Genomic DNA, 27,919 nt, shown 5'->3' with positions numbered 1-27,919 from the left:
AAATGGTATGTGGGATGTTGATCAGGTCAACCAGAGTTCTGGTTTAAAAGAAACCTTTTTGACTGGCGCCTAAAGGTGTATAATTATTATTATTAATAATAATTTCATTTCTATACCGCTTTATATTTTAAAGAAAGAATCTCAAAGCGGTTTAAAACACATTAAACCATGACAGATGGCCACCAAACCTCTCTTTAACTCCCCCCCCCCCCATGAAAGAGAGTCTACAACCTCCCAAGGGAGACAGTTCCACTTGCTGATTCTAGTTGCAGCAGCCCAGGATCCATAAATTTCCTCAAGACTCCAGTGTGTGCTGCCTCTTATAAAGACCCATATGAGGTAGTCTTGTAAATAATAATAATAATTATAATAAAATTTATTTATACCCCACCCTTCCCGGTTCAGAAAACCAAGCTCAGGGTGGCTAACAACAAATTTTAAACACTTAATCGATGCAACAAAAACCAGCATAAAATACAGTATAAAGCGTGAATAACAACACATTCAGAATTCAAAAATCAATTTAGGGGGGAAATCCATCCAATAAACATTAGATGATCACCAGGGCTAGCTGGCTAAATTAGTCCTATTTGGGCCAGCGAGGAGACCAGGGGAGAATTAGCTGTGGGATCCCAGAGCGGGTAATCTTCATAAAAAGGGGAGGGGGAAGGAAGAAAGGGGAATAAAAGATCAGGCTAAGTTCAAATTGAAAGCCACGTGGAATAGCTCTGTCTTACAGCCCCTGTGGAAGGAGGTTAAATCCTGCAGGGCCCTGGTCTCATGGGACAGAGCATTCCACCAGGTCGGAGCCATCACTGAGAAGGCCCTGGCCCTGGTGGAGGATAATTTGACTTCCTTTGGGCCCGGAACCCCTAAACTATGATTATTCATGGAGCTTAAGGGCCTCTGCTGGGCATACCAGGAGAGGTGGTCCCGTAAATACGAGGGTCCTAAGCCATCAAAATTGAAGGGGTACATGCAGGAGGTGTTTTGCCGAGACAAGGAGGGAAGGCATAACGGCCTCAAATACTGGAAATGCATAGCTGAACTTTGGAACCGTCTTCCATAGGAGGCAGTGATAGCCACCAATGTGGATTGGACACATTCATGGAGAAGAAAGGCTGTTAATGGCTACTAGCTATAGTACACTCTCCTTCCAAAGTCAGACTCAGCAATGCTAATGAATAGCGGTTGCTGGAAACCACAGGAGGGGAGAGTTATCTTACGTTTGAATCCTGCCTGCGGGTTTTGTGGGAATGTTCAGGGATGCAGGAGAGGATATATTGTCTGATTATATCCTTTTCCAACTTGTGTTAACAAGTTCACAATTTAGCAGAGTACCATTCCCCTTTTGTTTAAACTCAGAGGATGTGTTTGCTTAGGCTCGCTAAAGCCTCTATAATAACTGTTCAGGTATTTTCCCCTTATTCCCTCATAAAAGATAAGACACCACACAGTCTTCTATAAAAGTATAAAAAGGTTTACTCACACATCATTCTGTTCACAATAGGATCCCTGAAGGCAGTCTTAGCTTAGAAAAGTAACATATACCTAGAAACTATCTCATAAGAAGACAGTCCCTTTTTCCTCTCTTGGTTGGAAGCCAAGAGAACATCTTTGGCTAAGCAGATGTTGCTTCTTCGATGCAGAGGAAATTTCTGGAAGGAAACAGGAAGTTTACCTGCTGGCTGGACAAACATTCCTCCCCATGTGTAAACATGTTCACTCTAGGAATGTTGTACTTGACTGCTCTTGTGTTTCACATCCCACAGGTTTCCCACAGGTACCTGGGTGGCCAGTGTGAGGATAGGATGGTAGACTAGATGGGCTATGGACCTGATCCAGCCGGATCTTTTTATAGACTTAGGTTTTTTAAAAGTACTAGAAGTAAGCACCTGCTTTGACTAGACAAACTTCATTTAAACAAAGGAGAGTTTGGAAAAGTCTTTCGACCAACAAGATGCTTAATCTTTACTTGGTTTTCATATGTGCATGCAGGGTTTTTTGTGTTATTTTTAAAGTCCCTTAAAGTCAAAATAGTAAAAGACCTGAACTTAGAATTTCCCACTCATTTAACACATTGTTAAGAACCACTTACTTAATCACACATCGCTGGCTCAATGTGTTCCCATTAAGCGAAATTTATGCCTTAATAGCATCCCATTTAAGGAGCACTCATTGTCCTACAGTGTCATTTGGCGGAAGATGATCCCCGAGACATATCCAAGGACGGCTAATGATTCTGAGAACGGCCGCCGTGTACGCCAGCTAATCAAACGTCCTCTTGGTCTCCTCTTTGCAGGGTCGTCTCGATGCGCTGTGGGCTTTGCTGAGGCGGCAGTATGACAGAGTATCTTTGATGCGACCGCAGCAGGGAGATGAGGTGCGTGTTACGTGTTTGTGGCCTGTTTGCTGTGCTGTTCACAACTCTCCACAGGGCTCTTCCCTTTTGTGTATGGAAAGATGGCCTACATAAATTCAGGTCCAGGGTTTCAGTCAAGGTTTCCCCCCATCCCTTCGTGGAGATGCTTGAAGACCAGACCAGATCAGAAGAATCTTTGTTTGCGTCAGCCACTAACCATAGCAGTAAAATAAAGCACAGTTGTACTGAACATAGAGGTAAAGGCTTAACTATGCAAAACACCGTATTTTTCTGTCTACAAGATGCCCCCATATATAAGACACCCCCATATTTGGGGGGACTCAAATTTTAGAGAATGGGGGAAGATGGCACAGAGTTGTTGAGCTTTCTTGGGGGAGACTGCCGAAAATCGCTCATCCACACGCATCCTAAAATCTGCCTCTCATCTGTCCCCTCAACAGCAGAAGCTGCAAATCACCCACCCAATTGCTGCAGCGTCAGCCAATCAACACCAACCATTGCCGCAGCAACCAATAACACACCCACCCTATGCACTATCCATGTATAAGACGACCCCCCACTTTTTAGCATAATTTTAAAAGAAAAAAACCTAGTCCTATACACAGAAAAGTACGGTACATTCCAAAGCTTGACATCAACAATCAAGTAATAGATCTTATTCTAATTGCCCCTGCTATTTATTTTTTTAAGTTTCTGCTGTCACCTGGTTATCTTGATCTGCTAGACACAGCAGCAATGGTTGAGTGACCTGGCATGGATATTAGTAGAGGCGTAATAACACCACTCCTCAAATCTTTATGAAGAGTGCAAGCTAGCAACACGCAAGCTGCTGTTATCAAAGAACAGGTGCTGTACACCACTAGTCTCTGATCTCATTCCCTTACAGCCTTCCAAAATGGCAGAGAATGGCTGAAATTCCAATCGCTCCCTGTGTGACTTATGGCGGTCTGCAAAGGGAAACCTGTGCTAGACCTAAAAGTGGACATTAAGCTTAGGACTGAGGCCCTGCCTTTTCCCCAGGCCAAAGCCTCTAAGGGGAAGGGCATTGAAGTCCCATTAAATGGAGGGCTGTAGCAAATAACATTTTATATTTGCATGCAGTTAATATAAATCAGAGGGCTGTGACTAATTAGCACCATCTTTACTTCCTGGGACTTTATAAACCACAAGAGCAAAGAACACCTGATGGATTTGTTTTGCCTTTTCTGTTCACTTTATATCCAAGACTTGTTGATCCCAAATAGTAATGCAAAATTCTGGCAAGGTTTTGAGTTACTGGGAAACTGACAAACAGGAAATGTGTGTGTTGGGAGGGGGGGGAGACAGAGATATTTACAGAATTTATTTGGCTGTCAGTGCTAGATTTGATTATAGCATTTGACTCGCAGAGAAGATGACATGAGCATGCAGATGTGAGAGAGACTGATGAAGAGGAAGCCAGTATGTTTGAGTCTTTGTTAAATTCCTCAGCCACCTCCTATCCAAAATCTTTATCTTTAATAGAGCATGCATCAAGCTGCAGTGTTTAGTTTATTCATCAGTTATCTTACCCGTTCAATACATTTTGATCAGTTACAACAAGGCAGCAGACGCTTGAATTTATTTTTACTTGTGCCTAAACCCTTTTTGTGGCTGTTCACTTCTGGATCAAGCAAGGGGTTTGGATGCTTGCCAGTAGAACAGCTTAAATATTGACCGCCTTTTATTTGACTTACATACTTCCAAGAATGGGGTGGTTTCTGTAAGTTATTTACACGACAGGGAGGAAAAAATGGACTCTCATTTCTTAAGGCCTCCAGGAGAGAAGACTTTCGTTACCTCTAAAACAAACAGCAGCCAGCGTTTGATTTCTATGGAAAAAATCAGAGAGAGAGAGAGAAAGAAAGAGAGTTGAAAATCTATAATTTGGCTGCTGAACAAAGTGCTAAAGACAGTTATCATCTTTTGGGTGTGACTTGTGGTGTTGCATGTACACAGCTTCTGCCTGGGTTGTGGGGGGGGGCACGTTTTAATCCCCTGAAGGAAAATTTGCTCGTTTATTCCTCAGTTCAGATCAGTACCTCATGTGAGTGTGAATCAGTAAACAAAACCACAGTAAGCAAATACAACTGTCACGCTGAACAGCGAGCGAAATGAAAGGGGCTCCTGTCATCTCGTTCCCCTTTGCCAAAGAAGCCCCATTTGAATGCGAGTTTCTGATGAAATAATTGAAGCTGAAGCATCAAGAACCAGAAAGGAGAGGGCCCTCTCTCCCGCCTCTCCTTTCCGCAGTTCTTCCAGACACTTAAGAGCGATGCTGGCCCAGTTTGAGGGCCACCCTCCGCTGATCGGAAAAGCTTTGATTGTGGACGGAACTCCTTGGAGTCATGAATTTTTCAGCCCGCAACCGGTGAGGTGAGGCAGGCTTGTACAGGTGTGAGCTAGCAGGTTGTTGTCGACATCTGTTTGGAGCAGAGGCCCAACTCCAGCGCCAGCCTGCAGCGAGGCTTCTGGGTTGTCATCAGATGTAGTTAAGGATGGGAAAACAGTGTTTTTTGGTCTCAGATTTCCTGCCCGGGGGGGGGGGAGAGGGGGAGCCCTGAAACACGAAAGGTAGAGTGGGGGGCGGCTGGCACAGCTGTGCTCCCAAACATGCCCGAGGCACAAATAGAAGAGATCTAATGTAGTTTGACTCTGTTGTGGTGGGGAGATGGGGAGAGAGAGCCACTTCAGAGACAACTTAACGTGGCAACATCTGCCACCAAGTTTCTAGGGACTGACAGGGGACAGCAGGTATGGATCGAAGTCCCCACATAGACAGCCTGCATTAAGCCGTGAACTCTTTTGAAGGCTTTCCATCAAACGTGCCGGAGTCCTCAGCAGGAGCTGGGCTTGTGTTTGTTTTCCCCCTGTTTTTCAAAGCGGTGTTTTGGGGCGGGTGTAGATTTTGTGTGTGTGTGTGTGCGCGTGCCAACAAGGTAATTTATAAATGATGCATCGCCACACACCCTCACCGTTTGTTTAAAGTCGAGAGAGAGAAAGAGGGGAGAAGAAGAAAGGGAGATCAGCAATACTTTTGGGGTTGTTCTGTAAAACAGCCAATTAATTCTCAGAAGTGCTTCTTGGATTTAATTGAGGTTACGTTCACCTTCAGACCACATCGCTACAACCGAGGCAGCCGCCTGAGTGTTGAAACGCTGTCGCAGCGACACCTTGTCGCACTGTTGCAGGAGATAGTGTTGGCTCCCCCCCCCTCCAGTGCTTGTTGTTCAAGGGGTTTCGGGCAGCAATAGACAGAAAACTGGCACAGGTTTCAACATGCGCATTATGCTCCTTATCTAAGCCGGCTCATGCATTTTGATTTATGAGCCGCAACACTGGCACACAGACTCATACACCACTCAAGTTTTTTTTAAATTTTGTGTGTGGAGGGCATTATTATTATTTCTCCCCGCTTCCTCTTAGGTTTTGCTGGCTGTTGAAACTTACTGACACTGAAAATTACTGTTGATCCTGAAAAGATGCAAGCATGCTGTACTTCATGGTTCTTATGAAGTCAAAACAGATTTTTCACTACCCCTCGCACAGTGCCAATTTGCTGGGGTCTAGCAGAGTTTGGTTCAGGATCAGGGCTTTGTTTGAGATGGCTCTAGAATTAAAATAGGAAATGGATCCTGGTGGTTGCAGGTCGTGTTCTGAACGCAGCGGTGGAGTTTTGAGAACCTCTTGTTACCAAACAAGCTTCAAGAGCAAACTCCCTCCTGCCTCTTGCAAAGCATTCTGGAATGCCAGAGCCAGTTGCAACACAGCACAGCAAAAAGATAAAGCGGATGTGTTAAAGAATCAGCTTGCGTTTCTTGATCTGTTTCTTTACACAATCAAGCTGCAGAGATTGCTATATGGAGCTTGCCCCCTGCCTACGCTTCACCAGGAAACCCCAGGCTGGTTTCTTTTGCTAAACAACAACAAACCTCTGGTTACGTGAAACATAATAAACACACAATATGTAACCGGCTGTACTTTTGAATAAATAAGGTGTACCATTCATTGTATCAAATTGTAGATTTCAACAGAAGTCTCATAAAGTTCAACGAAAAAAGCAGAAGACACAGTAGATCAGTTCATTCTATAGTCAGTTCATGCATAAGGTCCATACATATATAAGTGTATATATGTCTGTTCATAATCTACATGAAGAGTTGTTACAGCTCCACAGAATCCTTTCACAGAGTCTAAGACAAGGATTTCCGGAATATTAGCTTTGCAACCAATACTATGCTATAAGATCCACTATCCTGTAACATTACATCTGAGCCTGTACTACTGATGAAGCCTAGGATGGTGAAACAAGGCTAATATTCCAGAAATCCTTGTCTTAGACTCTGTGAAAGGATTCTGTGGAACTGTAACAACTCTTCATGTGGATTAATGGACTCTATGAACAGACAGGTGGAATAGACACTTATATGTATGGACCTTATGCATGAACTGACTATAGAATGAACTGATCCACTGGATCTTCTGCTTTTTTCTTTGAACTTTATGAGACTTCTGTTGAAATCTACAATTTGATACAATGAATAGTACACCTTATTTATTCAAAAGTACAGCCGGTTACGTCTTGTGGTTTCTTTGCTGGCTCACTTCATGGGCAAGGGAGTCAGAGCTCATTGGTAGAGCATCTGCTTTGCACATGTAATGTTTGGTGAGTGTACAGTCTGTGTACCTAGCAGCTGAGCTTTACAACCAAGCAAGTGTGTGCTCTTTCACACAAACACTTGTAGAGACTGCTTGCGCCTGTATTTGTTTTAATGTGTGAACAACCCTTAATGCCACACTGCCTCTTATTCCCAGTATCCAGTCAGTGAAGTCCCAGTTCCTCTTTCTGGATTGCCCTCTCTACCTCTGTGTGCTCAGAATTTGGCACATTGGGCATTTGATTCTTCCCTTGGGAATACCAGCTGTGTGTGGATTGTGTCTGAGGGCTCAAGGATGTTTGACCCTGATCATACGACAGCCCCCTTGGTGTGCTTGAACATGCTGCATCCTTGAGAAGTGGCTATTGCTTGACTCTAAGACGACTGCGGGATGTGGGTGGCGCTGTGGGTTAAACCACAGAGTGTAGGACTTGTCAGTCAGAAGGTCGGAGGTTCGAATCCCCGCGATGGGGTGAGCTCCCGTTGCTCGGTCCCTGCTCCTGCCAACCTAGCAGTTCGAAAGCACATCAAAGTACAAGTAGATAAATAGGTACCGCTCTGGTGGGAAGGTAAACGGCGTTTCTGTGCACTGCTCTGGTTCGGCAGAAGCGGCTTTGTCATGCTGGCCACATGACCCAGAAGCTGTACGCCGGTTCCCTCGGCCAATAAAGCCAGATGAGCGCCGCAACCCCAGGGTCAGCCACGACTGGACAGGGGTCCCTTTACCTTTTTAAGACAACTGCAGAGGAGAGTGGGAGACAAAATTGTTTCTTACAAATGGTGGAGGGTACAAATATTGGCGGCCAGTCGCAAGGCAGCGAATTGACTGTGATGAGTACCTGGGATGTGCTGCGCCGTACAACCTGCTGCGTAGAAGCATGCAGGTGGGATCCTGTCTGCTCAGGAAGGTGAAGCCCCCTTCCTTTCTCTTCCTGTGTGCATTGCTAATTTCCCTCTCCCCCATTGCAGCTGTCAAATATCAACTTGGCTACGTTGCAAAGCATTAGAGGGCTGGGATTGTTTCGCGGTTTACCTTGGCCCTCTCTGTTGCAGCGCATTGCCAATATTTGATATAGCCATTTTTCTCCCTTTTTTTGCATTCCACCAGGATGCCCCGCTACGAGGTAGATGGGAACAAAAGCAGTTGCGTTTTAAACAGAACGAGGCTGCCAGGGAATGAGACCCCTTCCATATCTATATATAACTATGCTCCATCATAAAAGTGCAAACTCCCTGATTCCAGCACAGCCATTATGACCTGTTGGGAACTGACGTGGTTTATGTTAATGCTGCGTATCTCATTAGTCTAGTTTACAGAAGGGCTTGCTACCCTCCCAGAAACAGCAAGCAGAAAGCTGACAGTTTAATTCAGTTGCTCCCCTCCAGAGGGAACGTGACAGCTTTAACTGTCTTGCGCACCCAGATTTATGAACTAGTCCCGCGCTCTTAACCAGATTAGTTCCTTTTCCATTAACTGTAGAAAATAGGGCAGCTGTCCGAGCGGCTGGTTGTAAATTCGATAATGTCTGCTGTGTTAATCTGTAGGCTTTTCAGATGGAGAAGGCAACAGATAACAGGATTAAAGTTTCACAACCCAAGGTTTTCACAGCCTGTGAAGGGGGCACCGGGAGGAGGGGCAAGAAAGAGAAGGGGGGAGAGAGAGAGACACATACAGAGAATGGAGAATGACGTCTGTCATTAATCTTAATTGATTGCCAAGAGGTTTTAATCTGGGTTATTAATTAGGGAAGTCCTTAAGACACTGTCCACATAGGAACATCAGATGCTCTTTTGTGAAATATGATGCGCTTGTATAGACACAGGATTTATTGACTGACAATATATTTTAAAAGTCCATATTGCACTGGGTTTTTTGTTGATATATATGCATGTGTGTCTGTATACACATACACAGAGACATAGTGAAAGTTACAATGTGGTGATTGTTGACAGTCACACGTGAACACTGACAATCTCCGATGAATTTTATGAATGACTGAAAATAAATATGTTTACCCGCTTTTTGGACATGTTCCAAGTAAATGCTGACAATCATATCTGGGTGATTGTTAAAACTTAACACTGACTGCATGCTGATAGTGCCGTGTAGATAATGATAAATAGTTTGGGATTTGGGGATTCACTGGATTACAGATTTTCACAGTGAAATAGATGCACCTATGCTCTCATGCCCACCATGTACAAATGATGTAGCTACAGCTGAATGGAAGTTGTAGTAAAAGGCTTCCTTAACGGGTCCTGTATTTATTACTTGCCATTTTAAAGGAAGGTGTCTTCCACTTTTTTCATTTCTCCCCCTTCTCTCTTCGCACCTCCAAAATACATGCACACATTTTTCTATTAGATAAGTTTTTTTCTATGTCTGTATGGAGGTGAGCACATGTGTTTGCAGAGCTGTCACTAGCCCATGTGCAATATAACTATTTGCATAAATCTCTGCATTTAATTCTCTCTGTCAGTAGCTCCTGGTAACATAACTTGGCGCAGCTACTAGCATTCAGGACATCGCATGTTGCTTAGCATCTTAAATTTTAGATTGGGCGCATCATTGTTAATAATCTGGACCACACTGTTGTAAAGTCTTGGCCTGCAGATTTAAATCTAGAACCACGGCCATCTCAGTCCAAGCTGGATATTACCTTTTGCGGAAACAAAAACACCTCTTCCACCATTACCTTGAGAGAACTCTGTGGGTTCATCAGCTATTTCATCTCTTTCCCATGTAACAACAGCAGCAGTAGCAGCAGCAGCAGCAACAACAACAACTTATTCATACCCCATCCATCTGGCTGGGCTTCCCCAGCCACTCTGGGCGGCTTCCAACAACGTATTAAAATACAGTAATGCATCAAACATTAAAAGCTTCCCTAAACAGGGCTGCCTTCAGATGTCTTCTAAAAGTTTGGTAGTTATTTTAATCTTTGACATCTGGTGGGAGGGCGTTCCACAGGAAGGGCGCCACTACCAAGAAGGCCCTCTGCCTGGTTCCCTGTAACTAGGCTTCTCGCTGTGAGGGAACCGCCATAAGGCCCTTGGCGCTGGACCTCTGTGTCCAGGCAGAAGGATAGGGGTGGAGACGCTCCTTCAAATATACTGGACCGAGGCCAGGCATAGATGGTGACTAAGGTAGCGCTTCACTAGCAGAACTGAAGCATGTTTATTGATCGCAGAACATGGATATTTGCAGAAAAACATTGGTTTTGACCAAATGTTCCCCAACCTCAAAAACCCAGCCACACAATGAAAGCTGGAGCTAAATGCAAATGGTAGCCTTTGAAATCTCAGCAGCTGTTGACTTCAGGAGCTCTGGATTTGCTGGAAAAGGGAGTAAGCAGCAGAACTCTCCAAGTGGCCCTGTTTTCCAGGGACAGTTCCAGATTAACAGAAGCCATCCTGGTGTCTGATTTGATCTCGAAATGTCCCACTTTTCCTTAGGACATCTCTATTTTCATTAGAGAAATGTTGGAGCAGGCATAGGCAAACTCGGCCCTCCAGATGTTTTGGGATCATAACTCCCATCATCCCTAGCTAACGACCAGAGGTCAGGGATGATGGGAGTTGTAGTCCCAAAACATCTGAAGGGCCGAGTTTGCCTATGCCTGTGTTGGAGGGCATAAAGTTGTGTGGTCCCTGAGCCAAGGAGATAAGTAACTATATAACCTTTAGAGGATACCTCAAGATAGCCCTGTATAGGGAGGTTTTTTAATGCTTACTGTTTTATTATGTTTTTATATATGTTGGAAGCCACCCAGAGTGGCTGGAGCAACTTAGTCAGATGGGCGGTGTCAGGGAACTGCCATCGGAGCCAGAGGCGGAGGGAAGGCTCCAGAGGGATGCCAGAGAGGGTCCCAGTAGGGAGAGAGGCAGCCCATCATCTGGGGAAGGAAATCAGTGTAACACCAGTGGAGAAGGGGGGCAGATGGGGGAATCGGAGAGGAGGCTCCAGGACTCCTTGCCGGAGACCAGCAGGGAGAGCACGGGTTCTCCGCTGCCCACACCCTCCCTGCGCAGAAGATTTCCACGCAGGGAGAGTAGGAGGAGACTTGGCGTCAAAGAACTTCTTTGCTGGAAGAAGTTCAAGAAACGCTCACTGACGGATTCTGCCAGCGACTGAGACAGCTACGAAGTGAAGGGCTGTCCAGACAGAAAGGGTTCAACCAGGTAACCTAGCCAGGAGTGGCAGCAACTTATGCACGAGCAACCCCTAGAACCATTACAGGCGGGGTATAATTATAATTATTATGGAATAGGACATCCCTGTTTTCATGAAAGAAATGTTGGAGGCTATGAAGCAGCGCTATAATAAATTTGAATCTTGTGTGTGTGTACACACCTTGCTTTACAGCCCTGCTAAGACAAAGACCACTTGCATCACTGTTTTAAAAAAATGCTATTTATACAGAACCCTTAAACTTGATTATTTGGAAGCTTAAAGACAGAAACATAGTTCAGAAAGAGGAAGGCTTTGCAAGTGAACCAAATGCGAAGTATCTAGTTTCAGGTGGGCACTTTTAAAAGAAGAAGAAGATCTCATTTTACCTCTTCCCATCCCTTCCTTTTATTGTACTCCTATAACTCTCGGTGATTTTATTATTTTCACAATTAATTTTTGCATGCTCATAGCCTGTATTAATGAAGTACAGTTTCATTAAGATATTAAAAAGTAGGAGGGGGAGGGAGAAATATTAAAGAGTTGAGTTATTAACGTTTCGAAATAACCGAGTGCGCACACCAAGTAAGATCTGTGCCGTCTTAACTTCTCGAGGTGTCGCTGTTAGGGGTGTTGTGTATCTTCCAAGAAAGGTGGCTTGTTTTTGTGCATCTTTAAAAGAAACACGGTCATGAGTACCAACATTTTGTATGTGTTTTAAACCCGTAGGAAGCAATCCAGTGTAGGTGGACATGCAAAAAAAGCTGAATGTTGTGAGATTCAGGACAAAAGAAAGCAGTTCTCCACGCAGAACAGTATACCCAAAGGAGCTTCTCCACCCCCACCGTTCTGCCTGGACACTGAAGTCCAGCTCTGAGAGCCTTCTGGCAGTTCCCTCACTGCAAGAAGTGAGGTTACAGGGAACCAGGCAGAGGGCCTTCTCGGTAGTGGCACCCGCCCCGTGGAACGCCCTCCCACCAGATGTCAAGAAAATAAACAACTATCTGACTTTTAGAAGACATAGGAAGGCAGCCCTCATTAGGGAAATTTTTAATGTTTTATTGTGTTTTTAAAATTCTGTTGGGAGCCACCCAGAGTGGCTGGGGAAGCCCAGACAGATGGGCGGGGTACAAATAATAAATTATTGTTGTTGTTGATCAGGCAGCCACTAGGGGGTTTCTGTAATTGCCAGCTGTAGTTGGTCTTTCTGGGGTTTTCTGTAAAGGCTTGCTACTTAAGAGAAAGCTCCATTCTCTAACTAGATAATACAGTGGTACCTTGGTTCTCAAACGCCTTGGTACTCAAGCAACTTGGAACCCAAACACTGCAAACCCGAAAGTAAGTGCTCCGGTTTTTTTCAGAAGCTGAACGTGCTACGTTTTGAGTGCCACACTTCCGTTTTGAGTGTTACATTGATGTCTGTCTGTTTTTTGCTATTTATTTTCATTTTTGCTTTTGCAGCTCTTTTTGTTTTGTTTTTGTGACTGTGTGGAACCCAGTTCAGCTACTGATTGATTGATTGATTGTGTGACTGCAGTACATTGTCTATTGCTTTCGTTTTATGGGTCAGTGGTCTCGTTAGATAGTAAAATTCATGTTAAAATGCTGTTTTAGGGGTTGTTTTTAAAAGTCTGGAACGGATTAATCCATTTTGCATTACTTTCTATGGGAGGCATGCCTTCCCATAGATGTCTTTTAAACATCACAGAGCTGTTTTCTATTTGACTTCCGCTGGGAGGGCTTTTCACAGTTCCATAAAACAAAGCAGTTAATTTGCATCTTACCAAAGTCTCATTCTGCAAGTGCCTTTTATAGATATCGATCACGGAAGTGCAGAACAACTTAGAGTTTGATAAGCAAAGAGCTACAGTCCAGCGTCATAAAGAAAGGACTAGCCTTTAATACAGGGGCCGGATACTTTTTCAGCAGGGGGCCGGTCCACTGTCCCTCAGACTTTGTGGGGGGCCAGACTATATTTTGAAAAAAATTAAAAATGAACGAATTCCTATGCCCCACAAATGACCCAGAGATGCATTTTAAATAAAAGCACACATTCTACTCATGTCAAAACACCAGGCAGGCCCCACAAATTATCCAGAGATGCATTTTAAGTAAAGGACACATTCTACTCATGTAAAAACACGCTGATTCCCAGACCACCTGCGGGCAGGATTGAGAAGGCGATTGGGCTGGATCCAGCCCCTGGGTCTTAGTTTGCCTACCCATGCTTTAATACCTTATTTCTCATCCCCTGTTACAATAACGTGCCGGAAGTGAAATCAACAACGAACGCGCCCTGAATTCACAGCCTCGCTGATTTAAAATTTACCCTCCGCAATTAAAATTAGCCCCCACTGATTAATGAACTGAAACTTTACTTGATTGATCTGCCAATTAAAGGTTTGCGGGTTTGTTTTATGCCCGTGGGAGTACGTCAGGAGAGATGGAATCAGACACAAGCCTTTCCCGCTCCCCCCCCGCCATGTACGCCCAACATCCACCCCCCTCCCCGAAATCAACCTCGGCACGGGCAGCAAAAATGGGCCTGCATGAAGGATGGGGTGTGACAGATTTTGCTGCCCATCTTTTTATTTCCATTTAACTGTGTCACTGTTCTTAGCATTTTAATGCTAACAAATGCTCCCACTTGACAGTTTGCGTCGCAACCTGAATGCAGCTCAAACATAAAGGTATGCTTTTTCTTTCTTTCTTTTTTTACTTAAGCAAAACACGGAGAGGGTGTATTAATTCAATTACAGGTAGCGCAGCCTTAGCGCTGCTGCCTTCTGTCACTAACTATAGATATAGATACATATGACTTGCCTCGTGGTGGGTCACCCTGAAATGGATTTTTTGGCAGTGGTGGACAAATGCTAAATGAAAATCAATCGCTTCCATTTAAATGGGCTAGCCATGCTGCCTTTATTAAATAGTCTCTGGCAGGCAGCTAACCTAATGATAAGGAGCAGCTTAACCTTTGACCTCTGAATGCTGTTTAACATAACCCTCTGAGGACAGCGACCTCATTACTCTTATTTGCCTCTTTGACATGCTATCCATTCTCTTCTAGCTAATACTAAGGGATGACTTTCAATAAAAAAGTTAGATTTTATTTTTTTGCCTGCATTTACCTACACACCTTTTTTTTCCCGTTAAGAGGGTGCTAATGGTTGAACTTCTAAGAGTGAGGGGGTCACAGCGGAGAATCCATAATATATGGTTTTGACACTTCATGAAAGGGGGTATTGGCCTTTTATATTTTATAACAAAATAGAGCTGTTTGTGGGTGATTTGGGAGGCTGTCAGTCCTGAGCCTTTTTGTGATCGATTTCAAATTCTGCTCGCTGATTTTTCGCCTGCAGTATGTACACCGTCAGCCTCAGTTCTTCAAATGGAAATAACAACAGTTTTCCGTAAGAGATTGTTGGAAGCATGAAGGAGCAAAGTATTACAAAATGTAACTTGGGGTACCAAAGGGATTATGTAAATTATTTTTAGTATTTCTTCATTGTGGGCCTCATGCTTCTTCTGCAAGGCATTCAGGCAGGTGTGTCAATGGTTAGTTAGTTAGTCCTAACCCTACAGTCTTAACCCTACTTATTTGGGAGTAAGCCTCATCTAATTTAGCATAATTTACTTCTGAATAGCTATGGTTAGGATTGTGCTGTTAGCCAGAAATCGTAACAATGTCTGCTGAGAAGTTAAGTCCCATTGAACTCAGTTGTGCTTACTTCCAGGCAAGGGACATTAGGATTGCAGTGTTAGCTGCAATTTCTTAGATACTTTTATACACACACACATCTTACAAGTTTATCCAAGTTGCATTGCCTAAGACCACTCAGTGAGTTTCAACACCATACCATTAAAATTACAAATGCAGTCTACAAGCCAGAATGCATAGCTGGCTGGGAATGATGAGAGATTCAGTCCAAAACACCCAGAAGGCTGCAGGTAAAGATGGATTTTTGATTGCATGCGTAAGCCTGGTGGAATAGGCAGAATATTTTGGAGGACTGGGCTGATGACACGAATGGCTCTATCTCATGTGGATGTCAAATGAGCCTTTCCAATTCATGGGACAATCGACATTCCTGTAGATGATCTGTGACTAAACTGGACTGGTTTAGGACAGAGTTTTCCAAACTTTTCATGTTGGCGACACACTTTTTAGACACGCATTGTTTCGCGACACCGTAATTCAGTTTTATTAGCAAACCGGAGGTTAAACTAAACCCTTATAAGAGATATGGACACATATCATGTGACACACCTACACACTGCAAGCCGACACACTAACATGTTGTAACACACATTTTGGAAAGCTCTGGTTTAGGAAGTCCCTAAGGTACCCAGGACCTAAGTTGTTCAGGGTTTTGTAAATTAATACAAGCACCTTGAACTTAGCTTGGTAATAGCCAGTGTAGATGTTTTAACAATGGTTTCCCATGTTTCTGGCCATGTGTACCCATCAGCAGTCTGACTCCAGGTGGAGCTTCCAAATCAGGCCCAAGGGCAGACCCACAAAGAGTGCATTGCAGCCTTCCATCCTCAAGGTCAACAATGCATGGACTACAGTAATACTTTCCCACCTTAATACACCAAATCCTTTCTGCATTTCCCATGACATATATATAGGAGGGTACAGTGCCCAGCAGTGGGAGAGGAAAATTCCACATCTAGGACCCAGAAGGTAAAATAGCGGAACCAGTCAGATTATTGGTCTTCTCAACAGTGCTGCCTACCTGGTTTTTTTAAGCATCGCTTCCCATTTCCTTGGAACTCTGGTGGAGGGCTCACAAACCAACCATCATATTAAGCCAACTTTAAACCTTGGCTGAATATCCTGGCTTGTATGTAAAGCCATTAACCATAGTTTCTGGGTTCACACATTAACAGGAAGCTGTGGTGAAGAGCTAGGTCTTGTCTTGTTGGTTCCATTCGCCAGTTGGAGCAAAGCATCCAGGAAGAGGCTGAATGTAAATTCCTCTTTTCCGTATTCCGGCCATGATTCGATTGTGCAAATTCACCTGTTGAGTGATGTCAACCTGAGTCTTCCATGAATTAATTTATTCCCAAGCTTGACTCGCCATTTTAAACCTTACTAAACAGGAAATGGTTGCATGTTGCCTTGGTTGATTTGCATAGATCACGAGGACAGGGCTGTCATTTCTGTCCAGCCAACTTTGCATCAGAAGAATGGGTGATGGGCGGGCGATCTTTCATTAGGGCCACCGTTTTCGCATTCCTGTTCAGGGGTCAGAGTTAACAGCATTGGGTCAATGTGTTAATAGACACCGGGTCCCATTCATAATTTGACATAAATACATCTGAGCAGACAGGGAGACATTACTTGTGAGCAATACACTGTTCCAAACAGCAGCCTCTAATATGGTTTCTGCTGCTGTCAATGCATGGACTGCACAGATCATTTTTTTAAAAAATAAAACATGCCCATCTGTAATCAGATGAAGTATTGCAGAGGTTATAGTGCAGCCAGCGGTTCTGCATTTCTTTTCCCAGAACTGCTGAAGATTAATATTTTAATATTTCTAAAGTGCTTGAAGATCGAAGCACTGTATAATAAAAGGAAAAGGAATCCAAGACATATTCTGCCCGCAGGCTTACATTCTTCAAGACAGGGGGAAAATAAAGGAAGGGGAAAGAAGGGAGATAGGTGTGGAGTAACAAACAGAAGCTTGGGGGCACAGGCAAGGCTTTAAATAATCTTCAAAAACAGACGGTGCCGCTTGCATATCCAGTGGCAGGTCATACCATAGATAGGTGGCTGCGATATACCAAGTCAGACCATGGTCTGCTTGCAACCAAGCAAAGATGCCCGGGTGCCAAGATGGCATCCGACATCTCCACCATCTGGAGGTACATGCCTGAGGATCCTTGAATCTTGACCGTTTTCACACACTAGCAACACAATGGATAATTATATCCATTATATTTTATCTGTACAATCAGAATGAATTTCAGGAACCAAGAAGTCATATTGAAAAATATGACTGTTGTCGAAGTGCAAGTAGATAAATAGGTACCCCTCAGGCGGGAAAGTAAACGGCATTTCCATGCGCTGCTCTGGTTCACCAGAAGCGGCTTAATCATGCTTGCCACATGACCCGGAAGCTGTACGTCGTCTCCCTTGGCCAATAAAGCGAGATGAGCAGCGCAACCCCAGAGTCGTCTGCGACTGGACCTAATGGTCAGGGGTCCCTTTACCTTTACCTTTAACCCTGGTTTAAGGAACCATTTAGCACCTAGCTTATACAGTGGTATCTCGGAGGTCAACTGGAATCTGTTCCAGAAGTCCATTCGACTTCCAAAAAGTTCAGAAACAAAGCCGCAGCTTCTGATTGGCTGCAGGAAGCTCCTGTAGCCAATCAGAAGCTGCAGAAGTTGCTTTGGATGTTCGGATTCCAAAGAACGTTTGCAAAGTGGAACACTTACTTCCGGCTTTTTAGTTTTTGGGAGCCAAAACATTTGACTCGCAAGGCGTTTGGGATCCAAGGTACGACTGCATATCTAAGTTTCTAACGCTGGTTGTAACTCAAAACATCTGGAGGGAACCAGGTTGGCAAAAGCTGGTGCCGGAGCATGGCTGGTGCTTTCCATAGTAAGGAGCTACCTTACTGTTTGAGCTTCCAAACATGCTATAGGCTTGGGTCACAGTTTTTGTTTTTAACATCTTCCTTCATTGGAGGACTTTAAACAGGATTTGGGTGGCCAGGGATTCTTAAGCTGTGATTCCTACATTGCAGGGGGCTGGACTAAGTGGTTTTTGAGGGCCCTTTACAATTCTATAATTCAGCCTCATAAATTCACTCCACTCACCAAATTGCAGTGGACTCCTGATCTGGAGCCCCTGCTCTGATGGTGGTTGGCTGTGTGAACTGAGACTTACCCGGAAATAAATGGTGGTAGTTCACAGATCAGCTTTTGCCCAGGAATGCAAATCAAAGGAAAGGCCTGTTACTCCATGTCTTTAAGTGAGAGACGGAAGCAATAATGGTTGCAGCCTTGAAACAAGGCTTTGGGAAGTTTTGCTTTTGGCGGGGGACATTGCATTCAACCTTTTCCCAGCATCTGGACCAAAGCCACAGCTGTACATTTGCAGGTTGACTCGATGCTAAGCCTGTCGAAGGAGCCTGCCTTGTCCTAAAGTGACAGCGGGAGCAATTAAGACACAAAAGGAAAAGGCAGCAGGTTTCTTAGGGTTGCATTGTCTGAATAAGAGGAAGTGATAAAGAATGAAGGCAGTGATGGCATCTGACATTTCTGAAAAGATGATGCAAACACCAACTAATGAAGGTTAGAGAACCCAGGAGAGGATGGAAGGATGGAACAGAAGCCTATTAGTTCAGATAGGTATATTTAGATTTTTTTAAAAAAAAAAAGACACAGAGAAAGCATGATGATATTGAGGCATCTTGGGACACATGAGATGTGTTATAAATGTACATTTTCCCCCATTATATTTTTTGTGGCTAAATGTTGATGAGAAGAAGGATAGTGGTAATGAAGCTTACAAAAAGGCATGTGCAAAACCCACAAGCAAATTACTTCCATTTTCTCGGCACCCACCAGCAAATTATGTTGGAAATCTGCCTGATTTTCAATTCTGGCAATTTATTGTACGTTGCCTGTCCTTCAGTATTCCCAGTTCATATGGGGTTTTAAAGATCCCAGAGGTCTGAGCAGACGCACTTAAAAAACAAAACACACTTGAACCACACTGCATTATGGGCTTTGTAGTTTTGAGACTGTGAAAGCCATTTTTGGCTGTCATTTGTGTATGTGTGGTTCACGGTTCCTGCAGTAAAAGAATTACCATGAAAATGCAGAGATTGTAACCATATCCACTTTATTATTATTATTTCTTGCTTACCCTTCGTCATGAAGTCCCAAGTCAGGTTACAGCAAATAAATACACTGCTTAATTGTACCAACCTCTATGTAAAATATAACACTGTACAGTGGTACCTCGAGTTAAGTACCATATTTTTCGCTCTATAAGATGCACCAGACCACAAGGCGCGCCTAGTTTTTGGAGGAGGAAAACAAGAAAAAAAAAATCTGAATCTCAGAAGCCAGAACAGCAAGAGGGATCACTACGCAGTGAAAACAGCAATCCCTCTTGCTGTTCTGGCTTCTGGGATAGCTGCGCAGCCTGCATTCGCTCCATAAGATGCACACACATTTCCCTTTACTTTTTAGGAGGGAAAAAGTGAGTCTTATAGAGCAAAAAATACGGTACTTAATTCGTTCTGGAGTTCCATTCTTAACCGGAAACTGTTCTTAACCTGAAGCACCACTTTAGTTAATGGGGCCTAATGCTGCGCGATTTCTGTTCTCATCCTGAAGCACTATTTCTGGGTTAGCGGAGTCTGTACCTGAAGCGTATGTAACCTGAAGCATATGTAACCCAAGGTACCACTGTACAATAAAATCGGATGTTAAAAACAAAGCTTTTCCAAACTTTAGCAGTCTGAAAAATATATACTGTTGTAAAATAAAATTTCCTGTAAAAATGCATGTCAGATTTACATTGGTGTAAGAGGCTTTCTCACCATGAGCCTCCTTAGGAAGCAGAGTCTACTTGTGAGTAGGGAGGCATTGGGGAAGACTCAGCTTTGAATGGCCCAGCAGAAGAAGAGCAGTGCAGATATTGGACCACAACCACCTAATCATGGAGGTGCAACATAGCCATATCATCATCATCATCATCAAAATTTACATAATTACAAACACAGCAAAATAGTCATAAAAATAAACAAAACATTAAAAACTACATAACCAAGCTGAACAATTTCCACATAAAAATAAAGATACAAAAAGTTAATATTGGTAACAACAGCAAAAACTCCCAACTAAACTTCCCCCCAAATACCCCAGTCCTTGCTGGGCAGCAGCTGCAACAAACAGACAAACATTATTATTGCGGCTAGTAGCCATTGATGGTCTTATCCCCCATGAATTGGACAGTCCCAATTGCCGGCTGCGCGATACCCTTCTCTCTTGTAAAGAAACAGTCCTACTGGCCCGTTACGATCTGGGGTCGGGGCAAGGGCTTGTGGAAAAGTGAGGGCATCCCATAATGCCTTAAATAGTGAAGCAGCTGGTAGCCAGAGACATGCTGTAACAGGCAAGCATATGCGCTGTAAAGGGAAGTCCAGCATCCCAGAGAAGATTTGCAACGAACGAAGGGTTTCGCATTGTCCAAATGGCAATTAATAACCATGCAATGTCTTTCTTCCCGGGACTGAGCTCTGAGCTCTGCCCGGTTCGGCCTCAGTGGAGCTGGGATTACGGCAGGCAGGGTCAGCTCATCTGGGGGAGAGAGACAGCTGTTACGGCTGACTCCAGCCTTGTCAGCAATAATGGCCTGCTCTTGACACCTCATCCCAGCCGTCCTTGTTTCACGTACGATCTATTGCTTTCAAATAATTACTACCTGTCATCCTCCATTTAACGGACATTCTCCTCTTAGTCGGCCCGGACACATAAGTGACATGAGATTGTAGCTAAAGCAATATCGGTTAACTTCGCTTTTCCGTCCTCCCTTCCAGCACTAAGCAAACCTGGTGTGGGCCGATAGGAATTTCCACTTGGCTGTTTCTCATAGTAGGAAGTCTTTACTCCTTCTGTTTTGTCATGTACAAAGCATTGGGTTTTTTTAAGAAAATCAAGACACTGTTGTAGGGTACGATTTTTTTCTTCCAGATAAGGAATGAAAGCCTAGAGATTATGCCTTGCCTGTGTCTAGCTTGAAAGTTTGACCTAGGTGGTTGTTGTTGTTGTTTAGTGGTTTAGTCGTGTCCGACTCTTCGTGACCCCGTGGACCAGAGCACACCAGGCACTCCTGTCTTCCACTGCCTCCTGCAGTTCGGTCAAACACATGCTGGTAGCTTCAAGAACACTGTCCAACCATCTCATCCTCTGTTGTCCCCTTCTCCTTGTGCCCTCAATCTTTCCCGACATCAGGGTCTTTTCCAAGGAGTCTTCTCTTCTCATGAGGTGGCCAAAGTATTGGAGCCTCAGCTTCACAATCTGTCCTTCCAGTGAGCACTCAGGGCTGATTTCCTTCAGAATGGATCGGTTTCATCTTCTTGCAATCCATGCAACTCTCAAGAGTCTCCTCCAGCACCATAATTCAAAAGCATCAATTCTTCGGTGATCAGCCTTCGTTATGGTCCAGCTCTTAACTTGCATACATCACTACTGGGAAAACCATAGCTTTAACTATACGGACCTTTGTCAGCAAGGTGATGTCTCTGCTTTTTAAGATGCTGTCTAGGTTTGTCATTGCTTTTCTCCCAAGAAGTAGGCGTCTTTTAATTTTGTGACTGCTGTCACCATCTGCAGTGATCACGGAGCCCAAGAAAGTAAAATCTCTCACTGCCTCCATTTCTTCCCCTTCTATTTGCCAGGAGGTGATGGGACCAGTGGCGTGATCTTAGTTTTGGCAGGTGCAAATATCTGTTTCCAGCACACTGCAAGGCATTGGTTGTAAGCTATGAAGCATGAAATGTTCTAGGCCCAGCAAGACTAAGAAACCTGCTCTTTGATGTCCAATTTTATCTCTGATACCAACCAAGGTGGGGCCCAATTAAGGACTCCATGTATGTGTCAGTTTCAGTTTCAGTTCTTTCAGTATAAAGAACATATCCCAATTAGAGTTAAAACAAATAAGAGGTGAGCATGCCTCTTTTGGAGATAAATGTCCCTAGAAAGACGGGCCCAGTTCTCTGGTCATGAGTGTCATGGTGGCTCTTGTACATCGGCCTTCTTCAACCTCATACTCTCTGGGTTTTTCTGGACTACAGTCCCCATCAGCCCAAGTCAGAACACGCTCACTGGGGCTGATGGGAGTTGTAGTCCAAAAAATCTGGAGGGCACCAGATTGATGAAGACTGCTATAGATAAATGAAGCCATTCAAAGCACTTAAAAGATGGTTTGGGATGAAGTTACCAGCATATATTAATTATCAAAGATGCCTATATAGTCTGGCAAAGTTGCATAGCCCGTAGAAAGTGACCTTGTTGGAAAGAGGAAGGGAGAGACGTTTGGTGCCTCTTGAGATCAGGTGGAGTGATGCGTATCAGGAGAAGACACTAAAGATTTATTGTCTGTGGCAAAAGAAACACAGATCTCTGCTTGTGCAGTAAGTGTTTTTGACATCATATGCTGCAAAGGATGATTGGATGCTGTAGGTTATGAACTGTTTGGCTGAAGGAAAATAGCAGACATTTTCACACTGCCGTTTTTCTCAGCCTGGAATCATCTTTTGCTGTTTGGGGACCTGGAGATTTTTTGATTTGCTTATTTGAAATATACACTGCCTTTCCATTCACATGGCTGTGTTGAGTGGGGATCTGGCCATGGCCAAAAGTGCGCCAACTCGTGTTACCTTAGGGATGCTATTGTTGTTTAGTTGTTTAGTCATGTCCAACTCTTCATGACCCCGTGGACCAGAGCACGCCAGGCACTCCTGTCTTCCACTGCCTCCCGCATTTTGCTCCAGTAGCACCTTAAAGACCAACTAAGTTAGTTCTTGGTATGAGCTTTCGTGTGCATGCACACTTCTTCAGATACACTGAAACAGAAGTTACCAGACCCTTCTATATAGTGAGAAGGTGGGGAGGGGTATTACTCAGAAGGGTGGTGGGAATGGGTGATTGGCAGATAGCTGTGATGAGCCTGTTGACGACTCTTAACGACTGCAATAGGTCTTACAGGAAAAAGCAAGGGGTGAGAAGGTGAAAAATGGCTTTGTCATGTATAATGAGATAAGAATCCAATGTCTTTGTTCAGACCAGGTCTCTCCATGGTTTTAAGTTTGGTAATAAGTTGCAATTCAGCAGCTTCTCTTTCCAGTCTATTTCTGAAATTCCTTTGTAGTAAAACAGCTACTTTGAGATCTTGTATAGAATGTCCTGGGAGATTGAAGTGTTCTCCTACTGGTTTCTCTGTCTTGTGATTCTTGATGTCAGATTTATGTCCGTTTATTCTTTGGCGTAAGGTCTGGCCTGTTTGTCCAATATAGAGAGCTGAAGGACACTGTTGGCATTTGATGGCATACACAATGTTAGACGATGAGCAATTAAATAGTCCCGAGATGGTATGTGTGATGTTGTTGGGGCCAGTATAGAAGGGTCTGGTAACTTCTGTTTCAGTGTATCTGAAGAAGTGTGCATGCACACGAAAGCTCATACCAAGAACTAACTTAGTTGGTCTTTAAGGTGCTACTGGAAGGAATTTTTTTTGTTTTGACTATGGCAGACCAACACGGGTATCTATCTGTATCCCGCAGTTTGGTCAGACTCATGTTTGTAGCTTCGAGAACACTGTCCAGCCATCTCGTCCTCTGTCGTCCCCTTCTCCTTGTGCCCTCCATCTTTCCCAACATCAGGGTCTTTTCCAGGGAGTCTTCTCTTCTCATGAGGTGGCCAAAGTATTGGAGCCTCAGCTTCAGGATCTGTCCTTCCAGTGAGCACTCAGGGCTAATTTCCTTAAGAATGGATGTGTTTGATCTTCTTGCAGTCCATGGAACTCTCAAGAGTCTCCTCCAGCACCATAATTCAAAAGCATCAATTCTTTGGTGATCAGCCTTCTTTATGGTACTTCCATACATCACTACCGGGAAAACCATGTTACCTTAGGGAGCCATCAATATCTATGTTAAGTGAGTCTGAATTAAGAGGTGACTGTGCCACCAACAATGCCACAGTCCTTTCTAGTTGCATTTCCAAAGTTAAACCAAATCAGATAGTAATCCACATTCTGGTTAAACTGGAAGGTCTGAGATTTAAACTACGTATCAGTTTGATCCCAAGCATGTTTAAGGCAGAATGAAACCTCATGATGTTCAGTAGTGATTGTGCTTTCTGTGGCTGATGAGAGTTGTGGCTCAGCAACTTATGGAGATCAAAGGGTTCACCACACCTGATCACAGTTGCTCCAGCCATGTTTTCTATTTCTTTTTAAAAAAATGCTGAAGCCTGCAGATTAAAGCAAAACAACTTAATTTCAGTAAAGAAGCATATAAGTCTTTCCTTAGTTAACTGGATAATTTGAAACAAAACTTTACACAGCAAGAGAGCTTTAAAATGCATCCTTTAAAATAATTTAGCATGTGCGCTTCCGTTTACATATAGGCATAAAATTAAGCAGTTAATTGTGCTGAAAATGGGATTGAACTCATCACACCCCGAAGCTCATGCCGTTGTTTATGACATCATGAAAGCACCCAGTACACCTTCACAAACACCCATCCACCCACCCCATTCTGCTGTAAAGGGCTATTTGTTAGAAATGTTGCGTTACAGACGAATGAACTAGTAGGGAAAGTAAGATTCTTATGTCACCAGAATGATACCTTAACAGTGCACAAGAGGGAGGGAGGCGTGGATTCGGGTGGGTGCCCCAAGAACTACAGAAGTGTATAAAAAACTCTAGAAGAAAGCACAGGGGGATAAATTTTCCCCACCCCATGCCACCACAAACAAAACAGCTCAATGAGAATGGAGTGTGTTTCAGTAGGTGCAGAAATCTCACCAGCTCACTGCTTGTGACTGGGCAACAGTGACAGGAAAGGTTGTCCTGGAAGATACAAAGGTTGGCTAAAAGTGAGGAGATTTCACCCCTCCCATATCCAAGAATCTCCTGATGAGTCTGCTGATTCTCCAGAGAGAAGGAGCAGTGTTCTGCTCTCTACTTATTCTGCTCCAGCACCACATCAAAGAGTCAGTCAGTCAGTCAGTCAGTGTGTCAGGGAGAGAGAGAGACTGAGTGTTATGCTTAGACCTCATTAAGCTCTGTATATAGTTGTATAGTAGTTGTAGATAGAATAAAGAAGATATTCTACAGAGCTGCTCTCCGAGTTGTTTATACTCTGCTATACTCTGCTGTTGGGACGCGGGTGGCGCTGTGGGTAAAACCTCAGCGCCTAGGACTTGCCGATCGTCAGGTCGGCAGTTCGAATCCCCGCGACGGGGTGAGCTCCCGTTGCTCGGTCCCAGCGCCTGCCAACCTAGCAGTTCGAAAGCACAAAAGTGCAAGTAGATAAATAGGGACCGCTTACTAGCGGGAAGGTAAACGGCGTTTCCATGTGCTGCGCTGGCTTGCCAGATGCAGCTTGTCATGCTGGCCACATGACCCGGAAGTGTCTGCGGACAGCGCTGGCCCCCGGCCTCTTAAGTGAGATGGGCGCACAACCCTAGAGTCGGACACGACTGGCCCGTATGGGGAAGGGTACCTTTACCTTATACTCTGCTGTACTCTGCTGTGCGACGACTGTCTTCTTGTTGGAGTGAATCCGGTGCTCACAACTCTAAGCTGTGAGCCCACAGCACTTTGACCTGTTCCTGTCCAGAAGGTGGTCTCTGGAAGTGCTACCCAGCTCGCCTAGCCCAGTCGGGGCTGAAGTGCATGAGTCCAGTTGGTGGTACTGGCTCAAGGGCGATGCTGACAAAAAGAAGCACTCAACACCACAACATTTTGTTGTAGGCCGCTCTTGTATCCTCTGTTATCATAAGTACGTCAAGGACATTGGATTATTTCTGCATATGCTGAGTGCAATAAGCCTGTTCTCATTAGGCTACATCAGGGGTCAGCAAATGTTTTCAGCAGGGGGCTGGTCCACTGTCCCTCAAAACATGTGGGGGGCCAGACTATATGTTGCCATGATTATGACCCACATTTTTGGCAAAAACCCTTATTGGGACCAACCCCAACGTTTCCGAAATGTTATTTTTGGGGGGGGGTTCCCTCATACACCCACGCTGCTTCTTTTGTGTTTTATGTGTTGACAGTTATTATTTCTCTCGTAAGGCGGGGTGGGGGCTGAGGTAAATGCGCCATTCCTGTCAGCCCTGGAGAGCGTGTGGACTTGCCTGTGTGAATGGAAAATCTGTTGGCCACGCTGAGTCAGGAAATCTGAACTGTGGCTCCCCTTCCCTCTTCCCCACTCCCCACCCCGGAAGAAAATATTGCTGTGCACAAGTGATGAACAGAGAAGGGGCTTTCTTGAGCAGCTGACCGCCTCACTTTTGACCCCCAAGCCTGGCTGAATCACAAAAACCATCTCTCGCCCGTTATGCTGGCTGCCTGGATTCCCAGACCATCCACTGGCCGGATCTAGAAGGCAATTGGGCCTGATCCGGCCCATGGACCTTAGTTTGCCAACCCATGGGCTACATCTCTTCTGTGCTGTGTGAAGGAGAAGAAGGCCTTTCACTGATGCATGTAGAGTTCATGAGAAGCAATCACAGTATCAGAGTGGAAATCAAAATTACTTGATAGTGGGTTGTGTATCCTGTGATTGTTCCTGCAGGTGGAAAAAGCATTAACATGCTAGAGTATTAAAGAACAAGTTTCCTTCCTCTGATGCTTAATTATCTGGTACATTGCTTTCTTTTTTCTTTTTTTGCTTTGTGTTGTAGCCATGAGCAGTTAACCCAGGTGTACTTCAGTTTTCTTCACCCGCCATTTGTTTAAATCATTTCTTCCAGCAGGGAAGATCTTAGTTCTGTATTTTACAAAGTGCAACTCGGGCAAGAAATCACTAGGAATAGAAATCTCCGTGTCCAGCTCAATGCCCAGCTGACATCGATGCCTCTTGGTTACTTTTGAGCATCAGGATGTGAACTTGTCATAAGTAAGCCTTGTGTGTCAATGGCTCGAAGGCCAAGCACTAAACCATATTATCCCAAAGCGGCAAACAGATGAATACAAAAAGGAAATATGATAAAACTACAGTGAATACAATTACGAAAGAACAACAAATCACTAAAAGTAGAAAATAGCAACAACCCTGGCACACCATGAATCACACTTTGGGCATTCAGGAGTTGCATTTGTGTGCCAACCGCAAACACAGCTGCCACCCACAAATGAGTGCCCACCCAATAGGTGTCAGTGTTTGTAAAAAGCAAAGGGAAAGGGTTCTGACCTCCCTTTGTCTCCTCAGCCTGGTCCTCAGACCCTTGTTGGCATAAAAGAGTCCACAAGAATATTCTTGCAGAGTGCTTTCTGCTTTTATTCTTAAAAGTCTTTGTGCAAAAGCTACTGACCAATTATACACATCAACACTACCAGCTTTCACTAACCAATCAACCAACCAACCCAACCAACGTTTCTCACTCTATATATACAACCCAGTTCAGGCCGTTGACTCATGCTGACCCAGCTTTTTTAAGCATTAAAGAAACAGCGGCCATTTTAGCCGTGACAATAGGTTTAGCCCTGAAGCAGCTACAGCTGTGGCAGAGTCCCTGCAGTTGCTTTCCAGGGTGTGGCTAATGATTCAGCCTTCTCAACAGTCTGCAGTTCTCCTGGTGCAGCTGCAGGACAGAAGAGCTGGGGCGCCTATATTGGTGTTCACCTCCAAACCAGCAATAGTCCTGTAACTGCTACCTGCCACCTAGAAATATGCTTTGCACTGAGTCCATCTACCTCAGTATTGTCGATACCGACTGGCAACAGCTCTGTCCTCCAACACTACCTGGAGATATCAGGATTTGAACCCGGGGCCTTCTGCATGCAAGGCAGATGCTTTGCCATTGAATTACGGCCCTTCCACATCCAGCCTGATCAAGCGTTCTGGTGGACTCAAAAACTTTTACAATTTTGCCTTCCTATTTTATGTTTCCATATTGTTGTAAACCACTGTGATAAACTTTTAT

General features: G+C 44.3%; 1 protein-coding gene across 1 annotated transcript in view; it reads left to right on the top strand.

Annotated features, from left to right (window-relative positions):
- The window catches only part of ANTXR2 (ANTXR cell adhesion molecule 2), a 157,683-nt gene that overhangs the window by 95,255 nt on the left and 34,509 nt on the right, over window positions 1-27,919 (top strand). Inside the window, exon 16 of the mRNA XM_081925103.1 lies at window positions 2,303-2,383. Within this exon, the coding sequence (XP_081781229.1) occupies window positions 2,303-2,383 (81 nt within the window). The remainder of the gene's footprint in view (window positions 1-2,302; window positions 2,384-27,919) is intronic.

The sequence above is a fragment of the Podarcis melisellensis genome (genome assembly GCF_964234715.1).
Source record: "Podarcis melisellensis genome assembly, chromosome: 9".
NCBI lineage: Eukaryota > Metazoa > Chordata > Lepidosauria > Squamata > Lacertidae > Podarcis > Podarcis melisellensis.
This window is presented reverse-complemented; position numbering and strand designations above follow the sequence as displayed.